Raw genomic sequence first — 15,123 nt, 5'->3', positions numbered from 1 at the left:
GACAGTAGACATCCAAAAACATCTAAAACAATAGACAAAAGAATGAAATACTACCTTCAAAAATCTAACATCAGGAAACCATACCTTGACAAACATAGACATGTTAGAAAATATAATACTCAGTGAGATTATAACAACAAATTAACATGCTTTACTTGCAGTAGTCCTAAACATTTAGTTAGGGACTGTTCTAAACCAAAAAAATCTATATAATAAAGCTTCAATTTTAGTTGATTGTGCAAATGAAGATTTATTAGCTTTAGATAAATATATTAGTGATACTAAAAGTATTTATAGTATTGTCTTTATAAACAAGTCGTTTTCTAATAATAATTCTTCTAATGAAGAACCCTTCACTGATAGTCGTATCTGTTATAACATATTTGAGTCAAACAGAAAATATGGTGAACAATTCCAGGAACAAAATGTCCACATTAACCAACCTACAATATATGTTTGATAATATAAATGATGACTAAAGATCCTATTGAAAAAGCAAATGCATCATATAGGATAGACTTAAGATTTCTCGATATTTTGTGAATAGACATCAGACACAGTAGACAACAAAGAATGCATTGTTTTATCTAACATAACATTTTTGTTTCAGGAAACATGGCCTCTACTAGCCAAACCCAATTGGTCTAAATAGACCCAGATTTAAAACTGCTTATGTTCCCTTTCGATTCTAATCTTACTTTTCAAACCTTATCTGACATGACCACCAACCAAAAAGATCAAATTTTGTAGACAATCTATGACACAATAGAAAGAATCTAACATTCTCCAAAATCCTAAGCATCATGGCAATCTATCTTAGCATACAGAATACACAAATCTGACTTTTTTACCGATCCTACCGAAACTCCTATTTTTCTGAAACCTACGATACAGAGACACACCAAAATGGGCCAAGTACCCATGTCAACATTTCGACACGTGGATCCCAACACGTGGACATGGCATGACATGTTTTGGATCGGGTCTGCATCAGACCCGATCCAAACCACTTTTCTAACCTAACATTTTAACCCTAAACTTCTTTACGCGTCCTGTTTCACGCTTGATGCTTCCCTTTACGACAACTGCTTCTCCTTGAAACCGACGACAGCAATGCCAGGAGACAACGACGAGTTCCCGCGATCCATGACGACGTTCGGTGGTGTCCGGCGACAGACAGGTAAGTGGTTTTTTCTTTCTTTTCGATTAGAAGCTAGGGTTTCATGTTCTTCATTTGGGTTTTTGTTTTTTGTTTTGGATTTGCCGATTTGAGGATGTTTTTGTTTGAATATCTTGATCTTCTTTTTCTTTCTTTTCGATTAGAAGCTAGGGTTTCATCTTCTTCATTTGGGTTTTTGTTTTTTTGTTTTGGATTTGCCGATTTGAGGATGTTTTTGTTTGAATATCTTGATCCTCTTCTTCAATGCTATGTGCGATATGTTTTTTTTTTTATTTGTCGATTTCTCGATGTGGGGATTTTGCTGTTTTGCCTTACTCGTGAAAGTTCCAAGGGAGCCTTCCTCATGCTAAGGTAGAGGAGAGAGAGAGGGACGTGTCAGAAAATATAATACTCAGCGAGATTATAAGAACAAATTAACATGCTTTACTTGCGGAAGCCCTGAGAATTTAGCTAGAGACTGTTCTAAATGAAAAAATCAATATAATAAAGCCTCAATTTTAGTTGATTGTGTAAATGAAGATGTATTAGCTTTAGATGAATATATTAGTGATACTGAAAGTATTTATAGTATTATCTTTATGAATGAGTCATTTTCTAATCATAATTCCTTTGATGAAAAACCCTACACTGATAGTCGTATAAGTCATAACATATACTTAAGTCAAACAGAAAATATAGTGAAGAATTTCAAGACAAAATGTCCACATTAACCAGCCTACAATGTATGTTGAATAATATGAATGATGACTAAAGATCATTTTGAAAAAGCAAACGCATTGTATAGGATAGACTTAACATAACCTAATATTTTGTAAATAAACATTAGCCATAGTAGACAATATAGAAGGCATGGTTTTATCTAACATAACATTTTTGTTTCAAGAAACATGGCATCTACTAACCAAACCCAATTGGTCCAAGTAGACCCATATTTAGGACTGCCTATATTCCTTCCCGATTCTATTCCTACTTTTCAAACCTTAATGGGCATGACCCTCGACCAAAAAGATCATATTTTGCTAGACAATCTTTGGCACAATAGAAAAAAATTCAACATTCTCCAAAATCCTGAGCATCATGGCAACATATCTTAGCATAAAGAATACACAAATCCGACTTTTTACCAATCCTATTCAATTTTTCTAAAATTAAACCAAAACCTAGAAGATACCCGCAAAGAACTAGATCTATGTAAAGAGAAGTTAGAATATATGATTGAAAGATTGAAGCAATCAGTAGCAGAAACAAAATTTCTAAAAGAGCAGTGGAAAAAAAAATGAAAAGACAATGAGAAGAAAAAAGATAAAGTTTTTTCCCTGAAATAGACATAACAAAAGAATAAGTCTACAAAATAGTACTCCAAAAGAAAAAGGTTAGAGCAGGGATGGATCCAAGAAATATTAAGATTCCTTTCCAAAAACCATGGATTACGAAAAAAAGGATTAAAATTCTGCCTAGTCAAATTTCAATAAAAAAGACAGAAAACTCTTTTTATGAATGCTATAAAGGATTTGGGATCATCTTGGCAAGTATTAATCTCAAAAAATGGATAGATATGGAAGTATTGGATATGCAAATTTCTTTGCAAAACTTGATCGAACAAGGATATGTAAAAAAAATTATTGTAATAGCAGTAGAGCAGACTCATATGCTCCCATTTAATTGGCATTAAACTCATATAGTAGAGCAAATATTCAGAAACAATTGGGTTACAAAAGGCTTTGTAAACCTAGATATTGATGCAATTCCTTCAACGCATGATTATCCCTATGACACAAAACAAGATATTGTTATTCGAACATATTCTTTTGTTGCCCCTTTACAGGCTAATCTACCTCTAATAGAAGTTCTAGAAGCACTTTTAGATGATTGGTATGACAAGCTCACAAGATGGAGAGAATTCAAGATGTCACAAAAATTAAAAAAAAATGGCATCACCCATATAACCTTATTTCAGAAAATAGAAATACCAGTATACACATTTGATTCTAAACGTGTATCTATGGTCATACCCTTCCTAAACCATATTTGTATTAAGCCAGGATTACACGAACATTTTGCCCAAAACAATACAGGTATGTAGATTCAAGAATTTGGAGATACTGATAAAGATTGTGCTGCAATGGTTCCCTATTTCGACGAGTATTCAAATAATAAAGAAGAAACGATCCAGTATGGCAATAAACATTACTTAAAGAAAATGGAGACGAAGCAGCTGAGTTTTTAACCCTGCAGCCTAACGTTTGTCAAGATCAGTAAAACTTGGCATTTACAAGTTATGGTTAAACTTCCTATGGGTATAGTGTTTCCCATATAAAAATTAAACATTATCCGTTTGAGAAGATACATAATAAATTTCTCTTTGAGAAAATCCCATAAGTCAAAAATAGGATTTACATTGTGGATTATCGCTTCAAAATCTACCCTGGAAAAACCCTTCAGAATAGGTATGAGCTTTAAGCTTGTAATCTACCCTATGACGTACCCCACAAGATAAGTGTTGGGTCACCTCCTGAGGCAAACGCATGAGCCTCTAGAAGACTGTTGTAGTTGTTGACTCTCTTTATGTAACATAAAACAACATTGCATGAAGATAAAGGAAATAAAACGAAAAGAATCTCACACATGTCAAAAAAGTGAAAGTAACAAGACATGCGGCTTCTCTTTGAGAAAAGGCGAAAGCGATTGTTGTAGCAGTTACTATAGCGGTCAGTGTAGCACTGGGGTAGAACTATTATGCATTGTGACACTTTTGACTTTTTGGACATGTTCGACTGCCACCTCATCTAGCACACGACAACTATCCTCCTTCAAGTTCCTTTGCATGTAACTGTTTTTGTTTGATAGTGTTTAGCTTGTTCGGCAAGGAATCTAATTTGTTTTTCTAGTTGTATTTTATTTTGAAGTTTGGTGCCTATATAAGCACAACCCTGGAGTCTCTATCCATCATCCATATCGATATCCACCATCTAGTCCTTACATCCATCGCTTTAAGCACATTCTTCATCGCTCTTCTTCTTTTCCTTACCTCCCCTCCTATGCTGTAAAAAAAAGCAAACCGGCGCTTTTTGTGTGCAAATTCGGTGCTTACTATTTCCTTTTTATTGAGCAAAAATAATCTAAAAATATTCAACCCATATATTACGGCTAAGATTTCCCGATCAATGCTACTAGTATGGGATGCAAAATTTTGAACTACATTAAAGGTATTTTATATTTTTAATTATTTTATTTGTCAGATTTTTTTTGTCATTTACAAACCAGGTTAATTATTTTCTTGAAGTTTATTTGATGCAATAATTCAATTAATTACTGACATACACTTGTTTAATGAATTAAATAATGAAAATTTTTTAGATAACAGAAAAGCTAATTTGAAAAATCAACTTAAGTCCCAAAGCTGGACCAATAATTACTATTCTTATGTAATTAACTTTGTTTTATTAATATTATTTTATAAAAAAAATCAAAAAACTTGTAGTTTTTTATTTAAGCTAAGCTTATGTATTCTGTGATTTATATGAATATCATAGGGCTAGAGGTGTGGTGTGTTTTAGCTATAGTAACCTTCATTACGATCGCTCAATAACAAGATTTTAAAGTTGGTCTCATGGCTTTTGGTTTTGTCATAAGGGCCAAAAGTTTTGTGATTCAAACCCACGGTGCAGTCAGTTTGATGTCAGATATACACTTGATCTGATATCTATGTTTGGATTTTGGATGTACACTGATGGAAATCTATATTCGGATTTCAGATATACACTTATATATATATATTCAGATTCAGGTTTCAGATATCTATCTATAACTCTGTTAATTATCAGATCCGATGTTTGATAAAATCAACATTATGCAGTCGGATTCTTAATACAAACTGAATCTGCATCCGATCATATATGACTTCCTAAGATTGAATCTATTCCATTGAATGATCCATCTTAAATTTCCTTCCCAATTATTTAAAACAGATTGTTGGATATCTGATATGAATCCAACCACTATATCCCTACTCCAAAAATAGAATGCTGAGAACTTAGGCTTGTGCAATTTGGAGCTCACGTTGGCACGGCAGTAGAGAGAACTATTTTACAAATGCAGCAACGAATGGGAAGACCACCTCCTACTATATAGTCTTTCCCTTTAGAAAACAATCCTCATTGGCTACACTACTTTTTTGGGTGAATGGGGTTACCCACGGCCAGCAGAAGGCCCAAAGTCTTCACAAAACCCCTTATCTTCATAGGGTATTGCTTTCATTGCCTCCTTTTTGTCATGCTTCAACTTTCACAGCGATTACCCTTCTTTGCAACCTATAATGTTGATGTCACGGGGATTCGAAATGGGAGCCAGCTGTTTATTAGCCCCAGCCCGAACCATTGCACGGACCTCATTAGAGATTGACAATACTACTTTTGAATGTGATTATTGTGAATGCTTCTTAGAATGAACCATCATAGTGCACTATGCTTGCATATTAAACGACCTTTTGCGACAGACGCTCCTTTTAAATGCCTCTCATTTGTTCCTTGAAATGTAGGCAAAACCACCCTCGATGGTTATATATTTAGCCATTGTTCTTGCAAAGATATATTGTTGTATCAGTTTTGCAGCATAAGAAATCAAAATGGTTAGGTATTTACCTAAATCCTGCCATTGTCATCTTATTTTATTTTTAGTTTTTCTTGGAAGAAATTACATATTGGCGCTTAAGTGTTCTGACCCTCTTATCTATTGTTTGATTTTCCGATGTCCATTTCCGGCCGGCCTACTTTTCCCCAGTATTTCCCGTCTAACATTCTGGCATCTATTTCTGGTCGACTCTTAGGGCCCGTTTGATAGACAGGAAGAATTTAACGTGGTAAATTTACCATGGTAAATTTTTCTGGAAAAATTTACAAGATGAAAGTTTTCCCTCTTCCAATCTGAGGGTCTATTTGATGCACAGGAAAAATTTAACCTGGTAAATTTAATCTTGTTTGATGGACAAGATAGAAAAATGGAAAGACTTTTTTCATAACATTTAGTAGTTGTTGTTGTTTTTCTTTTCCTCCCCACTTTGACGTGGGAAGAAATTGGAAGATATCTTCCTATTGAATGTGAACTACAATTTTTATAGTTGGTTATAAAGTGCTCTATCGATTAGTCAGAAGGAGAGAGTGACAGAGGAGAGGAAGGAGAGAGCAGTAGGGCATCAGAGAAAGGGAGGGAATCAGAGGGAGAAAGGGAAAAAGCCTACCGGCGGTGGAGCGGAGAGGCAGCGGCGACGGTGCAACCTCCTTCCACTCTGGTGGGATGTGAGAAGGCTCGAGGGAGGAGGAGCTGCGGTGCGATGTGAGCTGCAGAAGGAGGTCGTGCGCTGAGGAGGGAGGTCGAGTGCCCGAAACAACGAGTGGGTGAAATTTCACCCAAGGAGGTCGTGCGCTGAGGAGGGAGGTCGTGCGCTGCGGAAGGAGCTCGGACTTTTGAGCGGGTGGAATTCCACCCGCTCCCTTTTGGGTTAAACGGGTGGAATTTCATCCCGTTTGACGGGATTTCAATCGGGCGGGTGAAATTTCACTCGCCCGTACCAATTTCTTCTCCCCGGGTGGATTTCAACCGCCCATCAAACGGGCCCTTAATGCAAACCTCCCTCTCCTCAAACCCCTTTTCTCTCTATTATTGTAGGAATATAGAATGCCTGCAACTCAGGGGCAAAGCTAAAAATTTGATTGAAATATAATTTTTCAAAATTTTTATATACAATAAATATTTTTTGAAGAGACCCCTGCCGGCCGTTGGCCCCTGTGTAACTCAATGGTTCCACGACTTAAGCTCATGATGGCATTGCTTTGGCGGAGAAGCAAAGAGCACCATTTTACAAATGTAGCAATTCGTGGGAATGCCACCTTCTACCGTAACCTTTCCTTCTCAGTTCAGAGCATTTTTCTGCTTATTTATTTCGTTGTTTTGAATGCTTTCTAGCATTGATGCTTTTGTATGTTCTTATTTTGAATGCGTGTTAGAATGAAGCATCTTAGTGCACAATGCTTGCACGTTGAACTACCTTTTGTGGCATATGCTCGCTGTGAATGCCTCCCATTTGTTTGTTCAAATGCCTACAAGAGCATTCAGTCAAAGGCAGCCTCCACGGTTGTATACCCAGCCATTGTTCTTGCAGGATATATTATTGTGTCAATGGCAAATGATTTTGCAGCATAAGAAACTGCAATGGTGAATAGATTATCAAAATTTTATCATTAGCTTGTTGCTTTATTTTCGTTTTCTATTGGAGAAAATTACATGTCAGTGCTCAAGTTTTGCATGAATAACGAAGTGGCCCTCAACTGTTGGAGGTGAACAAAAGAACTTTCAAGATATATATTCACAAATGACCAAATTTGTGACGATTTCTGAGGGAACATCATGCATCATATTTTTAAGTCATTTGCATGTATTCATATGTTTTTATTGTTCAAGTCCCATGTTCACAATGCTTTTATTGATAAAAGCTTATATTTCAAATTTCATGTGAGCAGAGGTAAAACAGAGAAGATATGACATTTTTGGTGTTTGGGGATATTTTACAAGAGATCGAGATCCAAATCCAAATCCAAGGAGTTGAAGTGGATCAAATCTAGGATCCAAATCCTCATAGGCTTCCTTCAAATAAAATGCCAAACACCGACGTCTTTTTTTGTTATGGCGTCGGAGGCTATGGTAAAACCGACAATTGGTGTTAGTAGTAGCTGACGAAGAGTAGCAGGGCCCCAATCGACGATCTCCAATAGCACAGCCATTACCCCTTGCTGATTGAGATGCAAAAGCAGCAAGCTGCATCGAAACGACGCTCCAACTTTTCTCATTTGCATCGTCGGGTTCTGGATTTCCTCCTCCAATCTTCGCGGGCATCTCAATTTTCCTAGGAAGGTAAAAGCGTTCAACTTCCTTGTTCAAATCTTTTCTTTGGGTTTTGTTCCTAATTTCTGATACTAGGGTTCATCGAGCAGGCCGTAAGCTGTGTGTGAAATCCAGGTGGTGACTTGATGAGCATGTAAGAATATGGTAAACAAGGGGGAATGGAAGTATTTGCTCGATTTGTGCTACTAACTTTTTATTATTTGTATGTCTGGGTATATGGAGTATCATTGTTTCTGGATTCATTTGGAGAGGTGTTAATGCTTTGATGCAAGTTTTTCTATATTCGTTCTCAGGGCTGTCAATTCACTGTAAATTTGGTGTGGGTGACCGGTGATACTCTGTAATGCTTAAAGGTACCTTCCTCACCTACTGTTGCATAACTTACCATGGTCATTCTTTAATTTTGTGAGATTAAGAATGAATTGTAAATTAGTTGCTGATTTCACCAAAAGGATGTGTCCTACTGATTGTATTATTTATTCTTTGACTAAATAACTATAAATGCAACTTCAGGGTAAGCAAGTTCCTACCCACCACCCGGAAAAGAGGCCGAAGAACAAATCTCGTTGCTTTTGGGTCCTGGGTCAGTATCAACATGACAGCAGTGCACTCCTCAACTCATATACTATGCTCCACTACTTAGATGCAAAGACAATATACTTATGACTAGATACAGTCCCTTTTCACGGGCCCTTAGTCTGACCAGCTGCACTATGTCTTTTGTGGCTGCTAAATTGATGAAAAATATCTTAAATGATACAGCGTATAACAACAGTCGTCAATTGCTCCATGAATGCAACTTTGAAGGATCAATTATTGTCTGAACTGTATATTAAGAAACCATGGGCAAACACGTGATCAAACACTGGAAGCCCAAATACAAGTCTAACAAGGGAAGGTAGAGCTGGACCTAAATATATAATAATTCAAACAGATTGGCATTCTTCATAAGTCAAATTCAACCCACTCTGTGAAGCAGTCTGGCTCATTGGATACTTCACTTCAAAGATACATCTCAGCAAGAGTCCTGAGAAGAGATCCAGCGACACATGCACCACATATAACATGAAAATTCACTGTCAATTTGCAGATAATGATAAGGAAATTAGTTGCTAAAAAAACAATATTTCAAGTTCTTTATTCGTTTCAACCGTAATGACATCAGATCCCTGTAACAGATACAATTAAATTCTAGCAATTTTGCAGAACTTATCAGCACTTTTCCACCATTGTTTAGTGGATGGTCTGCTCTGTGGTATGTTCATTTTCTCCTCAGTCCATCATAATCACAGTCCCCAAGAGCAGCAGCATAATTCCTGCAATCAAACACCAACTTGCTTTACACCGGGGAATCTATAAGACTATAAGTGACAGTTCACTTTGAGAAGGAACATCACCAGTAGAGATCAATTCTACTGAAGAAGGATATGGAGAATTGGGCAGTATCGGTTGAGGGAGGGTAGAGAACTCGGACCCAGTAGTTCGAGTACTCCAATCTCCATCTCGTCGTTGTATCAAGTCGAGGTGAATCAGTTTATCATCATTTTTGAGATTAGACGCAACACAAATCGGAGCAGAGAACCTGATATTTTTCGGGCCAATGTTCAGCAACATTGACATGATGCACTAGTTTTTTTTTTGTTTTTCGTTTTCCATTTTTTTTTTTGGGAAAGGCGACGAGGTTTAAGGGGCAACATACGGACATCTGAAAATCTCAGGAGTATGTACAATCAAAATCAAAATATTTTCAGAAACTGGCGAGATCTGTTATCGTCCCAAAGCTACGAGGGGCCAAGGTTGAGAGAGAGAGAGAGAGGGTCTGTTGATCATAGCAAAAAGAGACTCTGCACGGTACCTGTCCAGATCTGTGGAAGAATCCTGAAGCCATGTCCCCAATATGATTCTGCAAAAAGACAATCCGTAGAGGTATTGAACCCAGCTGGGCAGTTGCAGACAAAAGTATTATAGCTCCCTGTATACCCACAAACTCCATTACTCTTCTCACATTGCATACAGACAAGTGGGTACGCATTATTCACGCTGAATTTATATTTAAGCGAGATGCTATACTTCCATTTCGTGGCATCAAGCTGCTGGTAATTGAAATTGTCAATGGAGGTATAAGAATTACACTGCAGCCTGTCGAGATCCATATCAAAGGAAGGGCCAAGATCAACAGGCGAGTACACGCAGCAGGAAGAGGCAGGGGAATAGAGGGGAGGGTTCAATCCTGCTACAGCCGGACAGGCATAGAGCTGGCTGCATATTGGCTCGCCGCTAGCGTCGCAGAGAGGGGCATTTCTCTTAGTGAAGTTGGAGTTGAAGGAATTGTTGAAGACGGGGGAGGCGGTGACAGAGCAGCCGAGAAGAGCAAAGACGATGTTGTCTACGAAGGAGAAGGGGGCGTCCCAGTCGAGGCCGAACCCTTTGCTCGGCTGCATGCAGGAGCAGGTGGACATGGACGGGTCACTAATGTGGATCACCTGGTTGCTGTAGTCGATCGCTTGGATGGGATACGTGCCGGAGTGCGTCTTGAGGACGAGCTCCTGCCGCCGGCCCTGCTCGTAGTTGCAGTTGCAGGTGACGAAGTTTTGGAACCGGGGATCGCCGCATCCGGGGCCGGTGCCGAACGGGTAGCGGATAGGAATGGACCCACATGATTTCTGGCAAGCTTGGGACAGGACCCGGGCAGGAAAGAGCAGGAAGAAAAACCAGGAGGTGCAGAAGACGAAGTATATAGAGTTCATGCTGGTTGTTTTAAGAGTTTGGAGACTTCTCTCTCTCTCTCTCTCTCTCTCAACGCTCTTTTGATTCGGTAGTCCTCGATGTAGCTGGCGAATTCATAATTTGCATGCTGGCATTAGAATTGTTTAGGAAAAGGTCGAAGAATGGTCCTTATATTTAACAATAATATCGCTGAAATAACCATGCATCTCCCAACATTGCATACCATGTGAACCACTGTTTTCGTTTTTCCTTGAAGAAGTGAGGTTGGGTTCGAAGATCTTAAATCCACGTTACAAAATGAAAATAACCAATTACGAGTACGTTCTGACCTTAAATTCACGGATCTGAGATCGAAACTGAAACAAATATTACCTAGATTCACTGAAAACAAATTAAGAAGGTTCTCGCCCAAGCTCCGGAAACCAAGCAGATATGCAGAATCATCTCACCACCATTGTTTTACAACAGCCATGCCAAATTTAAATGTACGTTTTGTGAAAAGTTTGAGTTGAAGGAATGATGATAAGTTCCAATCGAATTTTTAAATACAGAAGATAAAGCAAGGACTATTTTGAAAAGAACTCGCTGCTTGTAATGGCTTTAAATGGGTGGGTAGTAGCTTGTTTCTGGAGGAAATTTATGGGCAATGGGAGGTGGCCATGTGCTGTAGCGTGGAAGTTTCGGGATGCGGGAGCGCGCTTTCGGTGTCTTGTCCGCCTTTGGCATTGAGATCTTAATTCCTTCGTTTCCTTGACTTGGGTAGCCTAAACGCATAAACTACTAGCACGTTTGTGTATTTCAATGTTTTTTCACTGGTTAAATGTGTTGGAATATTCATATGAAAAATAACTAATCATCCAATCATTAATTTATCTGAAGCTTCATAAAAAGGTTACATGTTAATTTTTTACTTTTACTCTTAAAATGTAATTTTTTGCATATAAACAACGAACGTTTTATAAATCTCTCTCTTTTCTCCCGTGGTTGGTGTTTATTAAGAGGTTTCTTATCTATATATCATATGTAGGAACCTCTCAATAAACCCAGGTGCATAGAAACAGGTTATTTTGAGGTCTTGATCTCAAGTCTCCTCCTTGATATATCTTAACTTCTTATGCCCCTAGTGATAAGAATGCATACGATATCAAGAAACATACATATTAAAAGAAAAGTGAAACACACCTTTTTACAGATCTAATTATAAAGTCATGCTGCCTTTAATTTGTTTGTGCAAGTTTGCCTTTTTGGCAAAATAAGGACCTGATATTGCATCCAGGTCAGATGGTGAACTTTTTCCATATATACTTGAAAATCTTGTAATAAGTTGTTATTTTTAAATGCAAACAAAAGAGATCGGTGTAAATGCATGTTGCTTTTGCTGCATGTATAAGTCACATAAAGTTAGCTGAGTATGCTTTCATCACTACAGTTGGTTTATAGGTTTTGACTTACTCTTTCTTTTTGGGCAACTTCAATATGTCAGACTAAAAAGTAGATTTATGGATATATAGCAAAAACCTCCTCGTGCACAAGTTCGGATTTCCTAGTTTTTAAAAATTAATGGTTTAATTCTTTTGGCTCTAACAGAACAGTTATCAAAAGAAAAAAAAAAAAGATGGGAATTAAGGTATTTTGGAGAGTTTTTTAAACGAAGTGTCCTTTTTAATCTTTTAACTTTTTCACTACCTATTTTTGTCATCGTAGCGAACTCTCCTTTTTACTTACCAGGGGTATTTTAGTCATTGTGTATTCTGGTATATACTCTTCTGTGCACCGGGTAGGGCATATAAACGACTTCAAGCGAAACTGGCATCAGCTTACTAGTGACAGTGATCAACATGATTAATGGTGCTAAGTATTTGAAGCGGGTTAGATATATGTATATATCAGGCCCCAGGCACCCCACAGTGTATAAACTCATGGAACAAACAAAAAGAAATGCTCCCACAATGTACTATGAACATATGCAAAAATTTTTACTAGACATTTTTAAAACATTTTTTAAGCCCTCCATATTACCAGTAGGGGCAGAGCCAGAAAATTTTCATGAGAAGGGTTGAATTAAAGTTTCAAAATTTTCAAAATATCATTTTTCAAAATTTTTATATAGAACAAACTAAATTTTTTAAAATTTTACATGTATTAAAAATAAATTTTTAGGGTGGGTCAAGGCCCGTGCATGACCCCCTTTGGCTCCACCCCTGATTACCAGGGCATAAAAATAGTCGACCAACTCACACATATAATAATAAGGGGAAACATGAACCAAACAATTGAAAAGGAACGCTTGACGCAAACTGAAATGCAAAAATGCAAAAAGTAGAAATGAATTTTTCATTTACCATTTTGTTCAGGGACATGGTCCAATGGCAATCAATTGAACTAATCCATTTTTTGCTTCTACTTTTCTTCACTTTCTTCAAGCTAGGAGTACACCAATCGGGATTAATTAGCTATGCAAAGGTGCACTGCTCTCCAACTTGTCCCCTAACAACCGGTAGAGCTAGAAAATTTTGGTTAAGAGGCACTAGCTAGCTTCTGGCATGGTAAGACAAGTACTTATAGAGTGCCGACCTAAGTTTGGTGTAGACACAACATATGATTGAACCTATGTTCAGCTCAGTCACAACAAAATACTTCAAGGACTGGCATGGGCAATGGCCTACACCAGTCACACAATAGCTCCGCTACTACCTTCCAACTGTTTCTCTCTCAGTGAAAGTTACATTCATGAGTGCAATATGAAAGTACTTTGTTTATGCCACGAGAATCAGAGCTCAAATGGCAGGCTGGAACGTATTATAAGGCACATCGTTAGTTTGATATGTGGAGATTATGTTCTTGTACTGTAAAAGGGGATGGGTCTCTATGTATAAGTTGGAGCACATGGAGTAAATCTTGATCGTTGGGAGAAAAGGAAAGAGAGGGTTTCAACTCTCACTTTGGATGGTGGGATTAATCCTCTTACTCACACGAAAATGCCTTGTTGAAGATTCCCTCGCAAAACTTTTATAATTCTTGATAGTATGTTCATATTGTATTTGAAAAATTACAGGAAAAATGACCTGCGATGTGAGAGGACTACAAAGCTGAGAATATGTTTGAAAAAAGCTCTGAATTACTTGTTAGGAACAACATATGAAACTACAGGAAAAATAGCAGAGACGTTGTATACAACTGTGGGTAGATGACCCTTTTTGTTGGGTGTGGAGGACCACAAACAAATGTGTTCTTCCTGCAGTTTTTTGGCATATTTTCACATTTTCAGTTATTGCATTGTTATTTTTGCATTTTATGTTTAGGATTTCCTTTCTTAAAATTTTTGAAATTTACTGAGATTTTCATGAGAAAACCCACTTTGCCTTATTATGTCTCAGAAAAACCTCACCATTTATTCTTAACTCAATATTTCTCCGAGAAAAACCACATATATGTCCATATTTATAAAAAAAAATATTAACTCAAGCAAGAACACTAGCCAATAAAGGAACTTATAAGGACAATCACATAGTCAGTCCAAAGCAAACAGCATCACAAGGAAGGGCATTAAGGTCTTACACATGCAACACACTCTTGCTTTTCTTTTTGGTTTTCCTGTTGTCTCTATCACCCCCTTTGTTGCCTTGTTATCATTGAACGCCCGAAGGAACAAGAAGAGTAATCTTCATTATATATATATATATATATATATATATATATATATATATATATATATATACACACACACACAAGACTTTGATTCGGGCCCCTTTACAGCTGACGAAAAATCTAGAAAAATCATAGTCAAGTCCTGTTAAAACCAATGTTTAAAAACTCATAGAGTGCGCTCGTTGGCTCGGCCCCTTATCAGGTCAACCTAATAGTGGGATTTGGTTTAGTTAATAAATTGGTAAGGCTCCACCTTGACTCGGTTGACTTGGCAGAGTTACGAGTCGAGGAAAACTTGTTCAAAGTTTTGTTGAGTTTTTTTTTTTTTTGTCAAAAACTCGGCCGAATTTGTGTAGAATCATTCACTCGATTCCCATCTCCTTATGCTTGACCTTTGTTTGTCCAACTTCTGCTTGATCATCTTTTGGGCTTATTGGGCTCATTTGGTCTGCTCATTATGAAGTTACAGAGTGTGTAGAATTTTTCTTGGCCATTGGACTGTTGTCCCTTCCTGAGTCTTGTTTTTCCTACATGAGTATTGTTGTCTATGTCTTCTTGCTGAGCATATTGGGTTCATTTTGTCTGCTCCTTATGAAGTTACAAAGAGTACAGGATTTTTCTTGGCCATTAGACATTTGATTAAATGATGAAATGTTCAGATTTAATAGATA

General features: G+C 37.4%; 1 protein-coding gene and 1 long non-coding RNA gene across 2 annotated transcripts; one reads left to right on the top strand and one right to left on the bottom strand.

Annotated features, from left to right (window-relative positions):
• Nucleotides 1-6,356: 6,356 nt before the first annotated feature.
• On the top strand, nt 6,357-8,831 carry LOC116256517 (uncharacterized). Its single transcript, XR_007573654.1, has 4 exons — nt 6,357-7,073; nt 7,696-8,086; nt 8,167-8,430; nt 8,591-8,831. It is a non-coding gene; the product is annotated as an uncharacterized LOC116256517 (long non-coding RNA).
• A 147-nt stretch (nt 8,832-8,978) lies between these two features.
• Nucleotides 8,979-11,052, bottom strand: LOC116256579 (wall-associated receptor kinase-like 10). The gene is made up of 2 exons (XM_031632980.2): nt 9,933-11,052; nt 8,979-9,393 (listed from the first exon to the last, which is right to left on the bottom strand). The coding sequence occupies exons 1-2, from the start codon at nt 10,822-10,824 to the stop codon at nt 9,350-9,352; spliced, it is 936 nt and encodes a 311-aa protein (XP_031488840.2). The 5' UTR covers nt 10,825-11,052; the 3' UTR covers nt 8,979-9,349.
• Nucleotides 11,053-15,123: the final 4,071 nt, after the last annotated feature.

The sequence above is a fragment of the Nymphaea colorata genome, chromosome 6 (genome assembly GCF_008831285.2).
Source record: "Nymphaea colorata isolate Beijing-Zhang1983 chromosome 6, ASM883128v2, whole genome shotgun sequence".
Taxonomy (NCBI): domain Eukaryota; kingdom Viridiplantae; phylum Streptophyta; class Magnoliopsida; order Nymphaeales; family Nymphaeaceae; genus Nymphaea; species Nymphaea colorata.
The sequence above is the reverse complement of the archived record's forward strand: the minus strand, read 5'-3'. Positions and strand labels throughout refer to the sequence as shown.

Coding starts and splice junctions, on each gene's coding strand:
- LOC116256579 (XM_031632980.2), bottom strand. CDS start 10,824: ATGAACTCTATATACTTCGTCTTCTGCACCTCCTGGTTTTTCTTCCTG. Junction 9,394..9,932: donor TCTTCCACAGATCTGGACAG/GTACCGTGCAGA, acceptor GTTTGATTGCAG/GAATTATGCTGCTGCTCTTG.